Below are 23928 nucleotides of genomic sequence, written 5' to 3'. Positions count from 1 at the left end.
TGCTCATCGACCCTAGGATTCTACTCTACTAGAACGCGCCGGTGTGCCTGCATTATCGGTTTCTACTCTACCAGAACGCGCCGGTGTGCCTGCATTATTTCACTCAGGGACCATCCAGAACTTCCCACAGTACGAGACTGCCGATCAAGATACCGTGGATTCAACCCCGAAGAAGATGAACCTAGGACTGCTAACGAGGGACCAGTGGTGGAACCCTAAACCCTTACGGGTACCTTCTGATGAGAGCACGGTTATACGCAGCAATGATTAGTACATTCCATATTCCTAAGCATGAAAATCACAAGCGTGGCATTAAACTTAACTTCGTAAATATCCAGTTTTCCAGCACGCATTTTGATAACGTGTAGGTGACCCAATATGCGTGTTTCAAAGGGGTAAAGTTTATTTATTAGTTTGATTTCCCGTGTTTTTGTCTTCTGTGATTATGGATTAATAACGAATGTATTCCGTAGATTTTTGCATGAATTAGTATGTACGGCCCCATAGTATGTTTTATGTTTGAGTGAAGCATTCGTACAGATGGAATTTATAATTCAGCGGACTTCATAATCCATTCCAAGTTTAAGTAGTTGAGATGAGTCTTCTCAATTTTTCAAATATATATTATTCAAATGCTTCACGACTTGAGTGCATGTGCCCGGCTACCCCCTTGTAATCTTAAGAATGCTGCCAACTGGAAGGAGGAGATGATGACTCGAGGTGCAAATGATGATCTAGATATTTACGCGAGTGAGCGCTATGCTGAGTAAAATACCTGTCGATGTAGGATCTTCTTAATGTGTAACAACGTGGGTGTGAGATACACGTGTGTGAAGTGAAGGTCGAAACGGTAGATGTAAAAATGCTTAAGATGACAGATTAAGAATATGATAATAATAATAGTAATGATGAGGAATGAACCCATAACGATAGGGTTGAAGCAATGAGATAAAATGATATTGAAGGTATGCATAAATTATTATTTGCCTGGGGAAAAGCGATAGAATTGAAATGAGAATTACGTATTTATGTCTGGGAGCGAAGTGAAAGTAAGTACTCTCCCAGCTGAGGTGGACAGGCTGGTTCTTAGAGAAAGATTTATGCCCTTCAAAAGGAAGGGAACGCCAGACCTAAGCGGTTGGTTCCGTTTTTCTGTCAATGCTCGCAGGGTAAGGTGTTTCCCTCACTTTCGCATTGTATTAAATATTCACGTGCCAATAATGTATTACCATCAGCGTTGTATGTGTCATGATTCGATAGGTGAAATATTCGTCCCAATTTCATATTCAAATGAGATCGGAATATGGATTTCAGGTGCACCTCGAAGTTAAACTAACATGGTTCGATACTCGATTGGTATCGACATCCTTGGATCGACACCGGGAGATCTGTAATGGGTCACACTTTTAGAAGACATTGTGTGTGAATTATATTTTTGTTGATGTATTTACAGGTGAATGCTTCATCCTTCATGTGTTTATATTTATGTATTATATCAGTGTACGATGATTTATGGTGATTTACAGGAAACCCACGTTGTGTGTGTCCGCTTTGTAAAATAGTAGAATAAGATAGGCCCTCGGAGAAATGCGTATATGCGATAATATGATGTGTAATTAATATGAAGAAGTAGATTTTATTAGCGACAAGCGACGACATGATTTTCATGACTGGGTAAATGTGCGGAAATATATTTTATGGAATATCTTAATACTACGATTTGTCAAAGAATATTTATTTCTCACGGGAATGCCATCGTTTTGTTTTTGTATAATTTATGTGTTGTTAGGTATAAATATAGCGGATTCCTGCGTGTACCGATATTAGACAAAGGGACATATCCCTATTGATTGATAAGTGCAAGATATATGTGTCCAGTGTTAATAAACTGATTTAGGAATGCCAAAATTATATTCAGAAGTGATAAAGTCTGACAAGGACATTTAGCATCATTCTCCATATAATTGATTGTTTTGTTTAATAATATGGCATTTTCTCGTGTGTATTGATTTTTCATTTGACTCTATCAGTTATTAAAATTTACGTTTTGAGTTTGGAACAATCCATTCTTCTTATTCTATAGTATAGTTTATTCCTCTTGTATTATAGAGCACGCTACTTTCAATATATTTAATTAAGTGCTCAATTTCTTACGAACCGACCATTGACACGTATGCTCTTGAGCTTAGACGTTGTGCCAGTTGAAAGTAGGGAGGATAGGACTTCGATGCCTGGTTTGATTTCCGAAGTTCCTCATCCAGAAGATTTCCATCCGAACACTTATTTGTGAAATTAAATTATATAATCAGCACTCTGCCGAGCCCGGAACACGTGCAGTATATAATTGCAAAAGATTGAATACTACTACTTGTAAGAACTAATAACTTGATTTCGAGACAGGACTTAACGATATACCAAAATGATATCAAGAAGAGAGAGATAGCGTAAATTAGGAATAAATTACCTGATTTGGTTTAGAGCTAGTCGTAGTAGCTGTAAGTTTTGTTTGCTGTATAGTTATTTTGTTTCCATTAGTCAAACTAGTTGGATCCATAGCAGTACTTTCCATATGACTACTATAGTTCCCATTCTGCTTAAAAATTTCTTGAGCTGACGACTTCGTGATCTCAGTCGTTACAGTGGAGCTCTGGATCGTTTTAACCGGAGCATCCATAGTACAGGCTGCTTGGAAAGTTTATCTCTGCAAAGATAAAATAAATAAATGAATGAGAGTTTCACATACAAAACTTCATTGGTTGAATGAAAGATTACACAAGTATACTTCTTAATTATTGTTAATACCATAAATAATAATAATAATAATAATAATAATAATAATAATAATAATAATAATAATAATGGCGTATGGATTCCGGAGAGGGGTCTGCAGGTCTTTCCAGTTGACGACCACTGGCGACCTGTGAGTCTGTGAGAATGGGCTTCTACTTGTGATGAAATCTGATATTGCAGGCAGCGTAAAACCCAGTCCCTGAGCCAGAGGAAACAAGTAATGAGGGTTTAAAATCCCCGACCCGGTTGAGGATCGAACCCGAGACCCCTTGGACCAGAAGTTAGCATGCTAACCAGCTAGCCGTGAAGTCGCACTGCACGATCATCAAAAAGGAAACACTGTCGTGATATAAACTATTGAGTGATCATCAACAAGGAAACACTGTCGTGATATAAACTACTAGCAAGATATCCGTGCTTCGCTACGGTTTTAAACTGAAAATTATTTTTCAATGTTTTACATTTTGGAGAGTCCACTGTCAGCTAAGCCGGTAAAATACGCCCTCAGTTCGTACATAAAACGGTTTTGGGGACATAATTATTTATTTTCTGGTCTAACACTCATTTGAACACCATACGGAAGAATTTGAATGTTTTAAAACCTATCTTATTTAAAATCTGGGATGTAAAGCGGCCAACCTGTGAAATTTTGAATTTGTACATCAAACAGTAATGGAGGAATGAATACTTTTTTAAGGGATGAATGTTTTAAAATATTTATTAACATATAGGATATAGAAGACCAACCTTCATAAAAAAATAAGTTAGTGCCTGAAACGGTTTTAGAAGAATGGATATTGTGTTTCTAAGAGTCAAACACTATCTAAACCCCTTAAGGGAGAAATATTTTGAAGTACAGTATACCATATTTTACACCTAGGATATAAAAGAACACCTTTCTCGTATAATTACAACAGTATACGTCAAACGCTTTTGGAGGGATGAATAATTTCGTTTACGGAGGTAACCTCATTTAACACTTAAAGGTTGAAACGTTAAAAAATATTTCCTATATCACACCCAGGATTTGGATTTGGAATTTTGTCTTCGTACGTTAAACCGTTTCGAAGGAAGGAATGAAGATATTTGTTTTCGGACCTTAACTCCCATTTAACTATCTGAGCGGTTAAATTTGTTTCAAACCTTCTGTTATTTATCACCTAGGATATCATCTGAAATTTTAATTTCATAATTCAAACGGTTTCATATAAATGCATATTTTTGTCATCATTCTTCACCCCCAGTCAAAATCCCCTTAGGAGTGTATTGTTTTAAGTCCACTTCTTATTTGTATCCTCATAAAAATAATTCAACTCATTTTACACCCCCTTAAGTTGATTCCAAACCACTCCCCCGCCACAAAATACGTCTGTCTTTATTTTTGTAGGAGATTCCAAATACTAATTTCTCGTCCGTAACAACCTTCGTTTTCGAGATATAAGTATCCTCAAACAAAGAATTCAACTCAATTTTCAATTCATTTCAGCCCCTTAAATGGATTTTCCGAAAGCAAAAATATGCGTGTTTCATTATTTTTAAAGGAGATCCAAATACCAGTGTTCACGTCTGTACGTCTGTAACACCTTCAGTTTTTGAGGTATAAGTATTCTCATGAAAATAATTCAAATTCTACTTCACTTCTTTCCATCCCTCTCCCTCCTTAAGTGAACTTTCCGAAAACAAAAAGTACGTGTTTCTTTATTTTTAAAGGAAATTCAAAATACCAACTATCACGTCTGTGACAGCTTCAGTTTTTAAGATATAAGTATCCTCACTCCCTTAAGTCGATTTTCCAAAAAAAACCTCTTTCTTTATTTTTAAAGGAGATTCCAAATACGAATTTTTCGTCTGTAACATCGTTAGTTTTTGAGATATAAGTATCCTCATACAAAGAACTCAACTTATTTTTCAGTTCATTCACGCCCTCCCCCCCGCCGTAAGTGGACTTTCCGAAGACAAAAGATTAGGTATTTCTTTACTTTGAAGGAAGATTCCAAATACAAATTTTCATTTCTGTAACATCTTCAGTTTTAAGATGTACGTATCCTCATAAAAAGAATTCAACTCCTTTTCCAGCCACCTCCACCCTCGCCCGTTAATTTGATCACCATCCCCCCACTCAAAAATGCGTGTTTTCTTTATTTTTAAAGGAGTTTCCAAATACCACATTTCAAGCCTGTAACCTTCAGTTTTTGAGGCATAAGTTTCTCCATAAAAGTAATTCAATTTTTGCACTTCCTTTCACTCTCCCACTTAAGTAAATTTTCTGAAAGAAAACACGTGTTTCTTTATTTATAAAGGAGTTTCCAAATATAAATTATCACAACTGTTACATATTTAGTTTTTGAGATATATGTATCCTCATAAAAAGAACTGAACTCCTTTCTCACACAGCCCCCCCCCCCAAGTTGATTTCCGCTCCCTCTCAATGCGCGTTTCTTTATTTTTAAAGGAGATTCCAAATACCAATTTCCACGTCTGTAACATCTGTAGTTTTTGAGATATAAGTATGCTCATAAAAATAATACAATTCATTTTTCACCCCACCCCGCCCGTTCACTTCAACACCCCCCTCCAAAAATACGTGTTTCTTTATTTTTAAAAGAGATTCCAAATACCAATTTTCACGTCTGTAACATCTTTAGTTTTTGAGAAATAAGTATTCTCATAAAAAGAATACAATTCATTATTCACCCCACGCCCCGCCCGTTCACTTCAATCCCCACCCCAAAATACGTGTTTCATTATTTTTAAAGGAGATTCTAAATACCAATTTTCACGTCTATATCATCTTCAGTTTTGAGATATCACTATCCTAATAAAAAAATTCAACCCCTTATCAGTCCTTTTTACCCACCCCTTATGTGGTTTCTTCCAAAAGCAAAAAATAAATGTTGCTTTATTTTTAAAAGATGAAAAATACCAATTTTCACATCTGTAACATGTTAAATTTTTGAGATGTCCTGTAGATATTCCCTTTTTTAAAAATTTACCCCTTTTTATCAGTTTCCCTTAAGTGGATTTTCCGAAAACAAATTATCTATGTTTCTTTACTTTTACAGGAGATTCCAAGTAGCATTTTTCAAGTGTGTAACATGTTAAGTGTCTGAAATATACTGTAGGCCCAGATATATATTTTTTATCCCACCCCGTTTGTCATTCTCGTTCACCCCCTATTCGTTGGATTTAAAAAAACAAAAATACGTGTGTCTTTATTTTTAAGGGAGGTTCCAAATACCAGTTTTCATGTCTGTAACATCTTCAGTTTTTGAGAAACAATTTTCCCCCTTTTTTCACCCCCCTTAATTTTGTGAAAACAAAAAAACACGTGTTTCATTATTTTTAAAGGAGATTCCAAATACCAAGTTTTACGTCAGTAAACTTAAAATTTTTGAGTTATAGATATTCTCATTTTAAAATTTCACCCCCATTTTCACCTCCTTAGCGACGGAATACCCGAAAATCCTTCCTTAGTGAGCACCTACACCCTTATATAAATGTATCCTCAAAATTTCATTTTTTATGTCCAGTAGTTTTGGCTCGGCGATGATGAATCAGTCAGTCAGGCAGACATGTTATTTTATATATATAGATGAGTGATCGTCACCAAAGAAACACTGCCGTGATATAAACTATTGATTGATCCTCAACAAGGAAACACTGTCGTGATTTAAAATATTGAGTGATTTTTGCTTATTGTCAGTTACTCGTGTGTACTGCGACAGATAAGAAGTGGTGCATGTCAGGAAGAAAAGCTTTGCAAAGAAATGACATATTTAAATGAACTTCAATTATTATACTGATATCACGATTAAAATCCATTATTAGAGGTCTTAGACGTCGTAACTAACGTTCTGGGAATCTTTCCTCGCCTACTGGTAGATATACCATCGAGGATGAAGTATACAAGACTCTTTGCTAACAAGTACAACTTCTTACTTATCTTTGATAAAATTAATTCTCGTGGCCTCAACCTAATTACGAATTCAGACATCCTGGGAGTCACCAGATATTCTTAATCTTGAAAGCTGATATCACACATTTCCCAAAGTACTGTAAGTTTTCCCTTTCACAATCTACCTGCCTTGAAGACGGTAAATGTTGTAACCTACAGGGTAAATAACCTAAAACTTGCACCCCAAATATTTCCGGAATAGAGGATGCTATTGATGTGCTGTTTTCATAGAAATGAAGTGTAACCAAGGGCTTATAATTATTGTAGCCCATTCACGGATTTTTAATAGTTATTAGAATGCGAATTTATTTTAGAAAGTTGCATATTTCAAGTGGAACAATGCCTATTGACATTAACAAAATAGAAGTAGAGAAACTTTGAATGTCAATGGTGTTTTCTTCAGGATTCTAAAACAAGTAGTTTACGAGCTATGTTAGTTTGAAAATTATAAATATCGCCAATTGTCTCCTCCATTCAAATGCTTAGTTACGAGGCTACGATGTGCTTATGTTTATTTCTTTTACAGTACACTGACTGCATTACGACTTCCCTCTCAGTTAATTTGTGGTAGTTCAAGAAGTGGGACGTAGTGGAAGGTGGTATTTACCAATGCTGAAAATGGTGTATGGAGAATGCTGTTCGTTGTTGTGCTCTGTACGCGGAACTACACATCCCAATAGACGTCACCCATCTCGACAATTATTTGTGAAACTCTTCAACCAATTAAGAAAAAGACCGCCTCTGGTGTTTAGTGTGATTAGCTGTCACCCCCGGAGGCCCGTGTTCGATACCCGGCTCTGCCATGAAATTTGAAAAGTGGTACGGAGTCCACTCAGCCTCGGGAGGTCAACTGAGTAGAGGTGGGTTCGATTCCCACCTCAGCCATCCTGGAAGTGGTTTTCCGTGTTTCCCACTTCTCCTCCAGGCAAATGCCGGGATGGTGCCTAACTTAAGACCACGGCCACTTCCTTCCCTCTTCCTTGTCTCTCCCTTCCAATCTTCCCATCCCACCACAAGGCCCCTGTTCAGCATAGAAGGTGAAGCCGCTTGGGCGAGGTACTGGTCCTCCTTCCCTGTTGTATCCTCCAACCCAAAGTCTCACGCTCCAGGACACTGCCCTTGAGGTGGTAGAGGTGGGATCCCTCGCTGAGTCCGAGGGAAAAACCAACCCTGGAGAGTAAACTGAAAAAGAAAGAAAGAAAGAAAGAAAGAAAGAAAGTAGGAAAGAAAAGAACTTCCGGTTCCCTCTCCGCGAAGGGTACAGAAGATTTTCCTCTTAATTTAACATTACTTACCTTTTAGTGTAGTTTGATTGCAAATATTTCTTAACTAATTACACAACTTTCTGTCACACTTTACACAGACCTCGCACTTTCCAGGGTATAAAGTAATACCCTTGGTGTGTCTAAAACTTATGTATGTGTTGGCTAAGGTAATCCCTTCCCTGGCATCCGGGTTGAGTAGCTCAAGCGGTAGGGCTCAAATAGGCGGGTTCGATCCCGGCTCAGTCCCATGGTACTGAAAGGTGTCCAAATTCGTCAGCCGCATATCGGTAGATTTACCGACACTTAAAGGAACTGCTACGGGATACAATTCCGGCTCCCCAGCGTCTCAAAAAAAACCGAAAAAGTAGTTAGTGGGACGTAAAAGTATTATATTATTATTATTATTATTATTATTATTATTATTATTATTATTATTATTATTATTATTATGTGCGTATGGACCCAATGGATCACGCAAAGCTCTAACGATTCTGTTTTCTGAGTTGCCAAACAGCTCTCATCCTTTCTCCGTGGATCCTTTTTCGTTCTTCTGTCCACTTTGCTCCAGTCTTCTTTTTCACTTCGTTCTCTGGTTGCACTTTCCATCCATTAATTTTTTTCCTATAAAGGTTTCTGTCCGCGGTGTCATTTGGGTTTATCTGGGCTTTTTCCAGATCCTTCTTCACTTCTAGTACCCATGGAATATTTTTTAGATGTTCTATGTAGGTGAGAATCTTGTGTGTCAGTCTACTTGCCGGCAGTCTGCGAACGTGCCCATAGAATTTCAGACGTCTTTTACGGATGTCTGCTGCAGTGTTGGAATGCTCTTCTGTCTCTCTGCGTAACCTCAGTCTATATCCATCTTCTGTTTTTCGGGGGCCGAGAATTTTCCTCAGGATTCTCCTTTCTTCTTTTAAAATATTTTCTAGGTCACCTTTCCCGTTTAGTGTAAGGGTCTCACTGGCATAAAAGACTTCGGGCTTTATTACTGTATTATAGTGTCTGATCTTTGCATGGCGGGACAAGCACTTTTTATTGTATATGTTGTGAACCCTACCGTAGGCTTTCCGAAATTTTTGTAGGCGAATTTTCTGGGCAACCTTCTCGCCTCCCGTTGGTTCAAGTATTTCTCCCAAGTACTTGAAGTGTGGTACTCGGTTGATTTGCCCATGTGTCGTGTTCAAAGTTTGGATGTCAAGTTTTGAGCAGAAGAACTTGGTCTTTTCAAAGGAAATTTGTAGGCCAACCTTTCCAGCACATTCGCTAAGGGTTTCAATTTGTTTAACGGCTGTGAATACATCATCTGTAAGTATGGACAGGTCATCTGCAAAAGCGAGGCATGATATCTCAATACCGTCTTTGGGTCTTCCTAGTCGTATGGGGCGCCAGTATCCCATGTCTTTCAATACCTTTTCCCACTCGCGGATGACTTTGTCTAGGACGAGGTTGAAAAGAAGCGGAGATAAGCCGTCACCTTGTCGGACGCCAGTTTTAATCGGGAATGGTTCAGAGATCTCCCCCATGAATTTAACTTTGGAGATAGTGTCAGTGAGTGTTGCCTTGATGAGGTTGAGGGTCTTGGAATCAAGCCCCAGTTCCTCAAGAATAACGAAGAGAGACTGTCGATCAACCGAGTCGTACGCTTTCCTGAAGTCAACAAAAATGCAGATGACCGGTTTGTTCCTCAATGCTTTGTATTTAAGTGTTGCCTTCAAGTTGAATATTTGTTCTGCACACGAGCGACCAGGGCGGAAGCCTGCTTGATATTCGCCAATACTTTGTTCAAGTTGTTCTTGCGTTCTCTTCAAAAGGCAAGCTGAAAGAATTTTGTAAGTCACTTGGAGAAGAGAAATGCCCCTGTAATTGTTTACGTCGGTCTTATCTCCCTTTTTGTGTAATGGGTGGATGAGGGCGCACTTCCAGTCCTGAGGTAATTCTTCCGATTGCCAGATATCTGTGATGATTTGAGTGAGCTCCTTGAGGGAGTTAGGTCCAAGATTTTTCAGAAGTTCCGCAGTGATGCCATCTTCTCCGGAGGTCCTATTGTTTTTAAGTTTGAGGATGTGGCCGCGGATTTCTTCCTCTGACGGTGGTGGAGATTCTGGGAAAGTGTGACTTGGGGGTTCTTGAGGGAATCCTGTGAGGGGCTCTGGACAGTTGAGGAGATCAGCGAAGTAAAGTGCTAATTCCTGACAATTATCCTGATTACTGAATGAAAGTTTTCCATCTGATCTTTTGAAAGCCAGGTTTTGAGGAGCATACCCACGGACTTGTCCTCCGAATTCCCTGTAGAAATCTCGTACATTGTAGTTACGAAAGTTGTCTTCAATCGAGTCCAGTTGTTGCTTCAAGTGTTTTCTCTTGACCTGCCTGATGATTTTGGCTACTCGTTTTCTAGTTTCATTGAAATATGTTTGGTTTTCTGGTGATTTCTTGCTGTTGTATTTCTGGAATGCTTCTTTTCGTTCCTTCAAGGCACGTTCACATTCAGAATTCCACCAAGGGTGTTTAGTATTCTTTTTCAGGGGAATTTGCTCTCGAGCTTTCTGGATGATTTTGTTGCGGAATTTCTCCCAGGTGCCTGCATGTTCTCTTTCCCACACTTCTTGCAGATTAGTATTTCCAATCTGTGTCGTATCAAACTTCGGTATTTGTGACCTCTTATGATGAATTTTCTTCGGGGTGAATTTTACTTTTATTCTCACTAGGTAGTGATCGGAATCGACGCTTGCTCCTCGGCGTACCTGTACATCGTGTACCTCTCTCTGCATGGGATGAGAGATGGCAATGTGATCGATTTGAAATTCACCGATCCCTGGAACGGGAGACCTCCAGGTCTTCTGTTTCCGTGGAGAATTTCTCAGAGAAGTTGACATGATTTTAAGATTGTTTTGTTGACACAGTTCAACGAGTCTCAACCCGTTTTTGTTAGTGAATTTGTAAGCAGGGAATTTGCCAACAGTTTTCTGATGTTCTTTTTCTTTACCAATTTGTGCGTTAAAGTCGCCCAGCAAAATTTTTGTATCCTCTTTTGGAATCTTCGCCATGATTTTCTCAAGTTTAGCCCAGAATGCATCAGTTTTTTGCGGTTCTTTTTTATTGTCCGCGTTAGTGGGTGCATGTACATTCACTATTGTATATTCCTTGTTAGCACATTGGATTCGCATTATCATGAGCCGGTTACTTATGGGAGTAACTTCTTTTATTGAGTCTACAATACTTTTATGTACCATGAAGGCCATTCCTAGTAAGGGAGTTCCCTTACCAACTCTCCCCTCCGTTTTACTCTTGAAGATACGGTAGTTTCCATAATCAGCTGTGTCCTCATCAGTGAATCTCGTTTCCTGCAGGGCAAGTATCTGAATTTTCTGTTGATCTAGTTCTGTTGCAAGATTGTGCAATTTACCAGGTTGGATTAAGGTATTTACATTGAACATGCCAATGTATGTGAAGGTTTTGGATGTTAGTTTGCCAGAGAGCTCCGACTTTCTCTGCGTTCGTGATTGCCTGGGTTCCCCAGAATCCGAATACCCAGTAGCCGTCTCATGACGGGTGGATTGGTTACCACCTGGGGTAATGCTGATTTTACTCTCACGAATCATCATAGCTTGTAATCAAAGATTGATCCAGTGTTTCCACTGTGAAATTAGGACCAGGGATTGCTAGTTCCTGGAACGTAACTGTACAGCCGTACCTACTAGGTAAACAGACGCTGACCACTTCACCGCTCGATCCGAGTCAGACGCGAGTTGGATTTTATTTTTGGTTCTTCCGCCCTCTCAGCCATTGAGACATATGTCCTCTTCTGCCATCGAAGCCGTTGACCACAGTTCTAGTTTCCTCAGTTGATCCGCGAGTGCTTATTTGACTACGTCTTATTCACACTTGTCCTGTATATCTACAGGAGACTTCCCCTATTAGTCATTGGGACGCGCCGTGTCGGGGTTGAGGGCCCCATCCCAGTGTCTCACGCAGGGTTATGCTTAGTTCGTACTCAGTTCGGAACTAAACCCCCACGTGAGCTGACCAGGTAATAATGCATTATGCTGTCCATTACATATGCGTCACATTGCCAGGCTTAAAAATGGCTGACAATATAGTGGCTGGCAGTGTGGCCTTGGCAACGCTGATAGTAAAAGGAATATTGCATATCTTATTCGTGGTTTCTATGGAATTGATGACGAAGGAAACAAAATGAGTGCAGTTATCTCAAACATGTTCACTAGATATATGAAGTGACCTCTAGATCGTGTTATCTATGGAATAATTGTCGTATTTACCAATATGGCGGACATTTACGGCATGAAATTCATTTTAAATATTAACCAAAAACCCTGTTATATAACAACAAAATCACAAGATAACACTAACTCATTTGTAACACCACAAGTAGAACCACTATTATTCCTCGGAAGCCATAAAAGAAGTACAGTTCTTCTGTATAAGCCGACAAATGACGCAGCACCATTACACATGATCTTATTATTATTATTATTATTATTATTATTATTATTATTATTATTATTATTATTATTATTACTATTATTTTCCCTGGTAGACGTGCCAGTTAACTGAAAGTGAAACATTGATTAAAATAGATTAATTTGTAGCCTATAAATGCTCTTCAAAACATGTGTTTATTCCTTGTACATGAAAAGCATTGGGAATTGAATAACACTGTAATACTGTGCAATAATAATTTTTAGTGATTTCTCCCTTATCTAATTATTGCGTTCGTTCTATTCAGTGAATAACTAACTTTTGTCTGGAAGTTTTTCTAGCCGGAGCTGGGATGATAATGGTGGAATTTATTTTTATTTTGGTGTCTGCCGATACTTTATGTAAAACATATAAAAATACAAATATGTTGGGATGTAAAGAGTAAAATCAGCTGCTACATTTGGCGCGAAAAGTTTCACATGAGTTCGCGGTTCGAAAAACACTGGCAATTTTTTAACCAACACAAAACTTTGTGACCAAATCGATTTACAGTATGTCTTTATTATCGACTAGTTGATGTACCCGTGCTTCGCTACGGGATTCTCAGAAAGACTGACTTGGTGGTTTTCCTAACTGAATTCAACATAGGTCATTACAAAAACGTCAGTAGGAATGTAGCGATTGAAAGCAATGTTATCATATAAAATACTCGATCAAATGAAAAACCGCACACTTTCTCACATTCAACAAACAATACTACGGTGCCGATCTAAGAGTCCAAAGTTCCAGAGATGGAATAACCAGGTCGCAGACTGCCGTGAACACTCCTCTGTCATTATTCTGTTAAATATGCACACTACTCATTCCAATCAGTGCCTCAGTGTAGGGATTGAATAGTTCGAATAGTATGATGAACCAGTGTGTTACGTACCAGATATATCAGGAAATGTATGAACCATAGGAATGGCATGCTAAAGAAGAAAGTTATCTTACTCCCCAGCTACTTTCCGGCAATATACAGGCAGGCTGTTACTGTCGGTACGACCAGGCGAGTTGCCCGTGTGGTTAGGGGCACGCAGCTGTGAGCTTGCATCCGGGAGATAGTGGATTCGAACCCCACTGCCGGCAACCCTGAAGATGGTATTCCGTGGTTTCCCATTTTCACACCAATCACACCAGGCTGTGCCTTAAAGCCAAGGCCGCTTCCTTTACACCACTATTCATTTCCTATCCCATCGTCGCCATAAGACCTACCCGTGTCGGTGCGACGTCAAACAAATACCTCGGTACGCTGCAGTAATCCTATCTATCGGGGATGAGAGGAAACAGAAGACAAAAAGCACATCACAACAAACAATGGTCAATGTAATGTTATTGTTGACAAAGTTTATGAGCTTTCTTTATTGCAGGCCTTCACATTAGTTTTCTTTCGACTCTGTGATATTAGGGTGTCCTACAAAATTATTTATATCGTAGACTGTAGTTCCTTATTCTCAGACTTTACATACCGACGGACAAAACTCTTTTATATATATAGATTACATTTCAGGCCTTCCCCTAAACTACTATGTCACTCAGTGCGAATAACATTATTGATAGCCTAGATTATAGCGACCTATTCCCCGACTTTCCATACCAATTTTCGTGAAGATACGACCACTAATAAAATAAATATTTGACAATTAAATTTTAGGCCTTCCCCTAAACTACCATTTTTCTCAGCGTGTATAGCCTATATTGTAGCGAATTATTTCCCATCTTTGTCTAGCGATTTTCATTAAGACACGACCACTAATAACATAAATATTTGAGAATTAAATTTCAGGCCTTCCCCTAAACTACCATTTCACTCAGCGTGATTAAAACAATTTATAGCCTAGATTGTAGCGGTTCATCACCCGACTTTACATTCCGATTTTCATTAAATTCTCTTCAGCCGTTTTCTCGTGATGCGTGTACATACAATACAGACAGACAGATAGACAGACAGACAGAAATTACGGAAAAGTAAAAAATGCATTTTCTTGTTACTGTGGACATGACCGATACAGAAATACCATTCTTTTCAAATTCTGAGCAATGTACAGACAAAACTCTTATTTTATATATATAGATTTCTCGGTCAACAATATATGATAGAATTTTACTAGAAGAAAGAATTTTTATGGGACGGAATCGACGTATTTCAATCTTTCCGCTCCTTTTTGGCGAGGAGTGAATAAGGAAAACTACAAATTTTGTTCTGGGGGGAATCGAAAAAAATGACTGCGAGGTGGAATCGAGAGTCACCCGTTATATATCTACATATATAAAATAAGAGTTTTATCTGTACATTGCTCAGAATTTGAAAATAATGGTATTTCTGTATCGGCCATGTCCACAGTAAGATTGAATTGCACACTGCCTGGGCGAGGTACTGGTCCTCCTTTCCAGTTGTATCACCCTGACCCAAAGTTTCACGCTCCAGAACACTGCCCTTGATGCGGTAGCGATGGGATCCCTTGCCGAGTCCAAGGGAAAAACCAACCCTTATGGCTAAATGGATTAAGAAAGAAGCAAAGCAAAGTCACCTCCGTACAGGCCATGAAGGCCCTTGGAGTAGTGGAAGATAAAGGCTTCCACCATTGTTAACCTCGGCACTTGGTGGGGTAGAGTGGTTAGCTCTACGCCCGGCCGCCTTTGCCCCCAGGAATTAACCTGGTACTCATTTTTTGTGTAGGCTGAGTGAACCTCAGGGCCACATGCACCTCCGGAAGTCGAAATCACGTTTCTTAAATTTTACGACTTCCTGTCGGGGATTCGAGCCCACGTCCTTCCGGGCGAACCGAGCACGCCTTTACCGCCTCGGCCAGGCAGCCCCTATTAAGAAAGAAAGAAAGAAGGAATAAATAAATAATTTTACCCACATGTCATTCTGCACACAAAATATGTCACGATGTTTTTGGTGAATAGGTTGAAAAAATATTACGGTTCATAGGTAGCGGAGTTATCAGGTGGTTGCGTCTAGCACCGACGTCTCTCATAACACGAGCAACACATTCCTTCACAAAGAAAACACTGTAAAAACACGTCGCCTGGACAGACTCTGTTGTTGATTATAAAGCCATTAGCAGTAGATAACTCAATTATAATTTCAAGACATATGTATGGTGGTTTTTTCTGATTCCAACTCTTCCTTTTACTTTTTCTTCCATGTAGCGATCATTTTCGAAAATGGAACGTATAAAGCACTATCTAAGCAATTATATGACCCAGTACAGACTCAGTGAACTCAGTCTTCTCAACATTGAATGCAACGGGAAACAATTAATGTGAAATCCTTAAAACCTTTCCATCCCAGAAAGTACGTCGCTTGGTCTAGTTTCATTAATCTCTGATATTCGGCTCCATGGCTAAATGATTAGCGTGCTGGAGTTAGGTCACAGGGATAGGGCTCGATTCCAGGCAGGGTCGGGAATTTTAACCATAATTGGTTAATTCCGCTGATAATGGGGGCTGGGGCTGGGCGTATGTGCCCTCTTCATCATCATTTCATCCTCACCTCGACGCGCAATTCAAGAGACCTGCACCTAGCAAGCAAAACCTGTCCTCGTACGCTCCCGGCACTAAAAGTCATACGCCATTTGATTAGACTCTGATATGAGTAGGCTTACAGTGCAATAAAAAAAATGAGTAGAACCGTATACTTATTTATGTTCTATTTCAACGAATATAAATCCGGCCGAATTGGTCGTGCGGCTAGTGGCGCGCAGCTGTGAGCTTGCATCCGGGGGATAGTGGGTTCGAACCACTGACGGTAGCCCTAAATATGGTTTTCCGTTGTTTTTCATTCTCACACCAAGCAAATGCTGGAGCTGTATCTTAATTAAGGCCACGCCGACTTCCTTCCCACACTTAGGCCTTTCCTATCCCATCGTCATCGTAAGACCTATCTGTGTCGGTGCGACGTAAAGCAAATAAAAAAAATACAAAATATTTAATTTTTTAGAACGAAGTCTATTACTTAGTTTAATCTTTTTTTTTTTTTGCTGTTTGTTTTACGTCGCACCGACACAGGTCTTATGGCGATGATGTGATAGGAAAGGCCTGGGAATGGTGAGGAAGCGGCCGTGGCCTAAAGTAAGGTACAGCCCCAGCATTTGCCTGGTGTGAAAATTGGGAAACCACGGAAAACCATCTTCAGAGCTGCCAACAGTAGGATTCGAACCCACTATCTCCCGGATGCAAGCTCACAGCTGCGTGCCCCTAACCGCACGGCCAACTTTCCCGGTAGTTTAATCTTACAGTACCGAGCTCGATAGCTGCAGTCGCTTAAGTGCGGCCAGTATCCAGTATTCGGGAGATAGTAGGTTCGAATCCCACTGTCGGCAGCCCTGAAAATGGTTTTCCGTGGTTTCCCATTTTCACACCAGGCAAATGCTGGGGCTGTACCTTAATTAAGGCCACGGCCGCTTCCTTCTCACTCCTAGCCCTGTCCTCTCCCATCGTCGCCATAAGACATATCTGTGTCGGTGCGACGTAAAACAACTAGCAAAAAAAAAAAAAAAAAAAATTTACAGTAAGTCATTATATGGTCTATTAATGGGCTATAGATTGCATTCGCGGTTTGCTTGTATGTGCTGCAGTAAAATTTATCTTTATTGACAGATTTTACAGATTTTCGTTCAGGAGGTCCAATTTTGTTTTCTGTAGGCGGTCCCATATCATAGACCTAGGTCATGGGCCCCTGCTATGATATTAGAATGTATGATTCTAATGCCTTAACCCACACGAGTCCAAGGATGTTTTGAGTAACTTCCATCGTATACAACTAATTAACAGTAGGGCTGAATAACTTCAAATATGTTCATTTCAGGGCCAGGTGGGATATGTTGTCAGGAGAGAGTGTGAAAGGACAGTGTGCTTAGAAGGTACGGTGACAAAGATACTGTGTTAATTACATCAGAAGGATTTTTTTGATAAATTTGACAGCAAACTGAACAGTTTTATCAATCTTATTTCACAGAGATAGTCGCGTGGTACAAGGGTAGTATGTTTGCCTCTTACTAGAGGACCCCTGGGTTCGATTCCAGGCTTGTCAAATGGTTCCAAGTCTTGACTGCGACTGGGCGGGGTTAAGTCTTCAGCTGGGGAGTTGTTCGGTTTGAGATGCAGCAGGCTCGAGAGAGCTAAACAGTACAATAATAATAATAATAATAATAATAATAATAATAATAATAATAATAATAATAATAATAATGTACCGGCTGGTACACCTCTACGCCGCACATTTGAATTTTCCGCCTTAAAGTACTCCTCTGCAGGAGAAACTGTGAACTTAAAACTGGATTTACTTAAACTTTTGCTCTGAAGATGTCACTGTGTTAATTTCGACATGTTTTTGTTTACTATTTATCAAGAAGTTTGGACATTGTCTCATAGATGTCTCTACTAAAAAACTATGATCATGCACCCTGGTGTGAAGTGAGGGAACTTTGTTGAAGATATTTTGTACTCATAAGTTTTCTTATTACTAAATTTCGTCATTTCATTTGTGGGTTGGCAATATTAATCTTTTCTTTCCGCCAGTTTTGAAGTTAGCCAATCAATTATTTCTGTAATTAATTTTTGACCAATTGTGTCTTTCTTCTTCGATTTTGTGTGTAACTGTGTACTGTAGCCAATAAACGCCTGTGGGTGTGTCTTAATTATTCATGAAAGGTCTCGAATTTTCCCCGAGTGTATAAAAACTGCTGATTTTCTTGTCTCTGGGCCATTTCATCAACTTATAACCTAGTGTATGGACATGTAGCAGGAGGCGGGAGGGCCTCTTTCATCAGGCAGCATCTCTTCAATAAGGTAATGGCCATTTAACATCTTTATTTCTTGCTAGCTCAGCAGTTTAACCCCCGGGAAAGGTCCGAATCCCCTTTACAATGTAAACTATCTTTCCGACATGTGATTTTTCTTTGCCGTTTGATGTAAAAAACTTCATTAAAATCTGTAACTGCAATTCGGGGATAGAGAGTGCTTTACCCTCTCGAGCTCCCCTTCATATTGGTTTGAGGCGACTACGTTTTGTAACTGGTTTTCTTCCTTTCTGTAATGTCTTAAAATTTTCTTATACGAGTCACCTCCATAGTTTGGGAATAGCCCCTGTTTCATCGGCCTAGTACCTCTTAGGTTTTATAAGGGTTCATGTAGGAGTGCAAGTTCACGCCTCCATTCTACTTGGTGTTACGGGCCATTTACTTAACCTGTTATTTTCTGGTAAGGCCCAGTAGGTTGGGTACAAGATACACCCGTTTCCTTGTAAGTTGTGCCTTGAGGGCAATTAATGCTAAAGTCTGTTGTGGCCTTTGATGGGCTCAGAAAATTGAGAGCGGGTCAGCTCTTTTATTTGTGGTAAAAGTGCCTCAGAGAGGCTTGATATTCAAAGTTGAGAGTAAGTGCTCCATGTATGGAGGGGATTTCTGCCCTTTGGTAAATATGTGGTTGTGAGCTGAGAGCTCAGAATTGTAAAAATTGGGGCTTGAAGCCCAGATTGTTAACTTGTCTCTAAATCTTGGCTTCCCTGGTCATGTACCTGATTGTCGGTTATTTGTTGACTTGTTGTTATTTGTTAAATCTTGAAATTCTACGTGAAAATTGTTAAGTTTTGCTATTTTCGGAAATATAACCTTTAATGCAATTTTAATTTATATCTCGGCCTTGTAGTTAGACCCATTCACCCCGGCACCTTCTTTCACCTCTGCCGATCCACGAAACCATGGTAATAATAATCATAATAATAATAATAATAATAATAATAATAATAATAATAATAATAATAATGAATTTACTACGTCCCACTAACTACATTCTACGTTGTCAGAGATGCCGAGGTTTTGGAATTAGGTCCCGCTGGAGTTCTTTCACATGCCTATTAATTTACCGACACAAGGCTGCCGTATTTGAGCATCTTCAAGTACCACTAGACTGAGTATCAGCTTGGGCTCGGAAGGTCAGCGCTCTTCAGCCTGAGCCACGCAACCCGAACAAAGGAGTCGTTACGCTGATCACGTACCATACTGCCTATACAGACTAAGGTGTTTAATTGACTGCGTGTATCACAAGTTTTGGGTTTGGTATCAGAGTACGTAGGAAATTTACACCTTGTGAAGCAAATAACACCATTAGCTTCATATGCACCTTCACTACCTGAATTAACTGCATGGTACAGGTCGTGTGGCTATAAACTTGCATTTGGCAAATAGTGGGTTCGAACCCCAATGGCGGTAACCTTTCATGAACTCTTCCAGCACCAAAGTTACATGGATTGTCCTTGCAGAAACCTACATACCGTCATTGCCGGGACAAAACCTCCTATGTGATAATATTTTTGGAGATATACTGACCCGCAGCACATACATTATGAAGAGCGAGAATGCCTGTACGATATCCACACAATATTGCACCTTGGATGACAGAACCTTACCGGCCAAAGTTCTAAGCTAAAATATTTCACATAGGAGGTTTTGTCCCGGCAACGACGATATGTTGAAGATACTTGCATATTCCTTGGCCAGTTTGGTATCGGTACAGCCTTGGTAGGAATCAGGTACTTCAGCAGATGGATTGCTGATTATTTCTTGGTTATGTGCATTTGCTTCCAGCTAACCTCCGGTCATTTCACCCTTGAATCGTACGCATTTTCCGCTTTTATATTTTGCTGGTCTTCTGAACCTTTACAGGTACAGACTGAAGATTTGAATGTAGAGATTGAATCATCTTCAGCGACGTTTCACTGAAGGACAATTGGAGAAAGTCCAGTCAGATCTGCTGTTTTCACTGACATTTTATCTGTTGGGTACACACTCCTGACTACTGTAGCACGGGAAGGGATCCTCTTTGACTGCCTACGAAAAATATGTGTGATGTGAGGTCGTTGATATACGGCAAGACATTCCTGTCTTCCATCGTTCTTGCTTTCTTCAGAACAAGTTGTTTTTGAAGTGCATTTCCCACCATTCTTTGAAGTCCAAACCCTCAGATTTTTTCTTTCTTGACAACAAATCTTCCTGGCTCCTTGTCAAAGACCGCTGAGTGGAGAGTCTGATGCCGTGTTAACACAAAGCTTTACTGACATCGTTGCCAAAAATACTCGTAAACTGTTATTAATAATAATGTTATTGTTTTTACGTCCCACTAATTACCTTTGGCGGTTTTTGGAGATACCGACGTGCCAGAAGTTTGTCCCGCAGGAGTTATTTTACGTGTCAGCAAATCTACCAACATGAGGCTGACGTATCTGAGTACCTTCAAATACCACCGGACTGAGTCAGGATCTAACCAGAAGGTCAGCGCCCCAACCGTCTCAGCCACTCAGCCCGGCTGTCATAAACTGAAAAATGGCCAAAATAGCGACTGACGCCCTTCTAACATGCAGCAATCTATTATAAATGTAAATAAAAACTGCTAAATAGCTAGTCTTGCAATATTCCTAACGATAGTTCAAATTGGTCCCATGATCAGAAGACGAGGGGATACGTCTCCCGCGCCACTAAGCCAAGTTCGGAAAACCACATCAAGGGACCGCGAGCAGCCGGTTGGTGACTTGAGAGCATTGTGAAGAACGCTTGTAGGGTTAAATTGTGCATTGATGTGAGCAGCTGTAGCCAGTGGGACTGGAGCGACGCGATGAGTTCCCGACACCAGCAGCTATCCTCACAGGGAGTTGGAATGTCCTATCATGCCCATGTCAGTATTACCGACCTCATGTTCCTGTAGCTCTGAAACCTATGTAGAAAGAACTTCAGAAAATATTTAAACTGTATTTGTATTTAGCACTATTGTAAGGTCACTGAACCAAACTTACAACGCTTAGTATTTGTGTTGGACGGCAAACTGAATATTTCAAGATGAGACCGGTGTCCAGAAATACTGTGCCGTGGGGCGTCAAAATTTGATAAAACTTCGGGTATGATTGTGGGTGTGCGTTCCATATTTTGTGAAGAAACCTCCAATTTTGAATTATTAGTCTTACAAAAATTAGAAAAATTGTGATATGGAAGGTAACGATAAAAAAAAATCTCAAGGAATTTATGTGAAAGTCTTCACGCCAAATTTAACAGTTGTTTTTCCTCTTCATACCCCAAACTGCCTTAGGAGAAACCAACATGGATAGGATATTCCGTTTAGCGTGTAAGTTGTATGATACAGGAGAAGTGCCATCCGATTTTCGGCAGAATGTTGTTATACAAAGGGCACTAGGAACGTTTTGCAATATACAAGAACGGTTGGCTGGACGCTCCTGTTATGGTGAGGAATGAAAAGAGGGGTGAAAAGCGGTCTAGAAGACAGCAAGGCACTACCTTCACACCAGTTGTTACCAAGCAGTGGAATTGAAAGCAAGTTAAGATGTCAGTGTAGTCTAAAGGTGAATATCACGCAATTATCCGCTACAATTTTGCTCGTGGATTAACTGTTGACCAGTGCCTGGAGGAAATGACTCCTGTGCTGGGGAAAGACTGTCCACATCGGACAACAATTTTCCGCTGGTACAAAGAGTTCCAGAGGGGAAGACGATTCTCGTTCTGGGCGACCGTCTGAATCAGTGACTGAGGTAAGCATTAAAGCTGTGAGGAAAACGTTGCATCAAGAGAGGCGGTTGATATATTGGCAGGTAGAAGAGACCCTCTACATCCCTGCACCAGCTATTCATTCAATTCTGCATGACCATCTCCATGTTAGAAAAGTTTGTTCCCTTTAGGTGTTCCATTCACTTTGAGAGGAACAAAAGACACATCGAGTGAAATGGTGCCGAGAAATGCTAAAACAGTTTGAAAATGGGACTTCGTGTAACGTCAATAGCATCGTTACAGGTGACAAAACTTGGCTTTATTATTACGATGTCCCAAAAAAATCCCAGAACAAGGTGTGGCTGTTTGAAGATGAGGGTACTCCTGTGACTGTGCGAAAGTCAAGGTCAGTGAAGAAAAGGATGATTGCAGTATTCTTCACTAAACGGGGCATCCTGACACGGGTTGTGGTAGAAACACAAAGGACAGTTACTGCGAAGTGGTACAGTGAGACTTGTCTGCCTCAGGTCATCCAGGCTTTCAAGCAGCTCCGTCCAAGGTCACGGCTCAACACTTGGCTCTTGTATCACGACAATGCTCCTGCACATCGTGCTAATGTAACAATGGATTTTCTTGCCAGATCAAAATTGACTGTGCTTGATCACCCTCCACACAGTCCTGATCTTGCCCCATGTGACTTGGCCCTCTTCCCAGAAGTGAAAATAAAGCTGAAAGGGCGGCGTTTTGTATCCGACGAGGACCTTCTGGCAACATGGGATCAAGAGTGTGAAAATGTAACCAAAGAAAAGTGGCAGAGTTGGTTCAGTGACTGGTTTCGACGTATGGAGGAGTGTATTGAGTGTGGTGGAAATTATTTTGAAAAAGTCTAAAGCGTTCACTCACATTGCAAAACTTTCCTAGTGCCCTATGTACCTATTCCCAAGAAAGCCGGTTCTGACAAGTTTGAAAACTACCGCACCATTACTTTAGTATCTCACGCCTACAAACTTTTAACACGTATTAATTACAGAGAAGCCTCCGTGGCCCAGGCGGCAGCGCAGGGGTTCCATGGTTCAAATCCCGGTCATTCCATGTGAGATTTGTGCTGGACAAAGCGGAGGCGAGACAGGTTTTTCTCCGGGTACTCCGGTTTTCCCTGTCATATTTCATTCCAGCAACACTCTTCCAATACCATTTCATTTCATCTGTCATTCATTTGGTGCGACAGGCTTCGGCAGCCGGCACAATTCCTATACTCGCCGCTAGATGGGAGCTTCATTCATTCCATTCCTGATCCGGTCGAATGACTGGAAACAGGCTGTGGATTTTCATTCATTATTTACAGAAGAATGGAAAGACAAGTTGAAACTGAGTTGGGAGAAGATCAATTTTGCTTCAGAAGAAATGTGGGAACACATGAAGCAATCATGACTTTACGTCTGATCTCAGAGGACCGAATTAAGAAAGACAAGCCCACGTGCATTACTTTCGTATATCTAGAAAAGGCATTCGATAATGTTGATTGGACCAAGCTGTTTGAGATTCTGAAGATGATCGGGATCACATACCGAGAAAGGAGAATTATCTACAATCTATACAAAAATCAATCTGCAGTGATAAGAATCGAGGGCTTTGAAAAAGAGGCAACAATCCGGAAAGGAGTGAGGCAAGGCTATAGTTTGTCTCCTCTCCTTTTCAATGTTTACACAGAACAGGGGATAAAGTAAATGAAAGAGGAATTTGGAAAGGGAATCAAAGTCCAAGGAGAGGAAATCAAAACCCTGAGATTTGTCGAAGATATTGTTATTTTATCTGAGACTGCAGAAGATCTGGATAAGTTGCTGAATGGTATGGATAGAGTCTTGGAAAAGGAATACAAGATGAAAATAAATAAGTCCAAAACAAAAGTAATGGAGTGCGGTCGAAGAAAGTCCGGTGA

The 23928-nt window shown here is 40.1% G+C and overlaps 2 protein-coding genes across 6 annotated transcripts in view; one reads left to right on the top strand and one right to left on the bottom strand.

Annotated features, from left to right (window-relative positions):
- Positions 1–23928, top strand: part of LOC136863993 (glutamine amidotransferase-like class 1 domain-containing protein 1) — a 717178-nt gene that overhangs the window by 23183 nt on the left and 670067 nt on the right. The window lies entirely within an intron of this gene.
- Positions 1–23928, bottom strand: part of bgm (bubblegum) — a 514443-nt gene that overhangs the window by 265049 nt on the left and 225466 nt on the right. For all 5 annotated transcript variants that reach the window (XM_067140465.2, XM_067140469.2, XM_067140466.2 and 2 more), the window contains exon 2: positions 2465–2701. In XM_067140465.2, coding sequence (XP_066996566.2) covers positions 2465–2674 — 210 coding nt within the window. In that variant the 5' untranslated portion in view covers positions 2675–2701. The remainder of the gene's footprint in view (positions 1–2464; positions 2702–23928) is intronic.

The sequence above is a fragment of the Anabrus simplex genome, chromosome 2, assembly GCF_040414725.1.
Source record: "Anabrus simplex isolate iqAnaSimp1 chromosome 2, ASM4041472v1, whole genome shotgun sequence".
NCBI lineage: Eukaryota > Metazoa > Arthropoda > Insecta > Orthoptera > Tettigoniidae > Anabrus > Anabrus simplex.
This window is presented reverse-complemented; position numbering and strand designations above follow the sequence as displayed.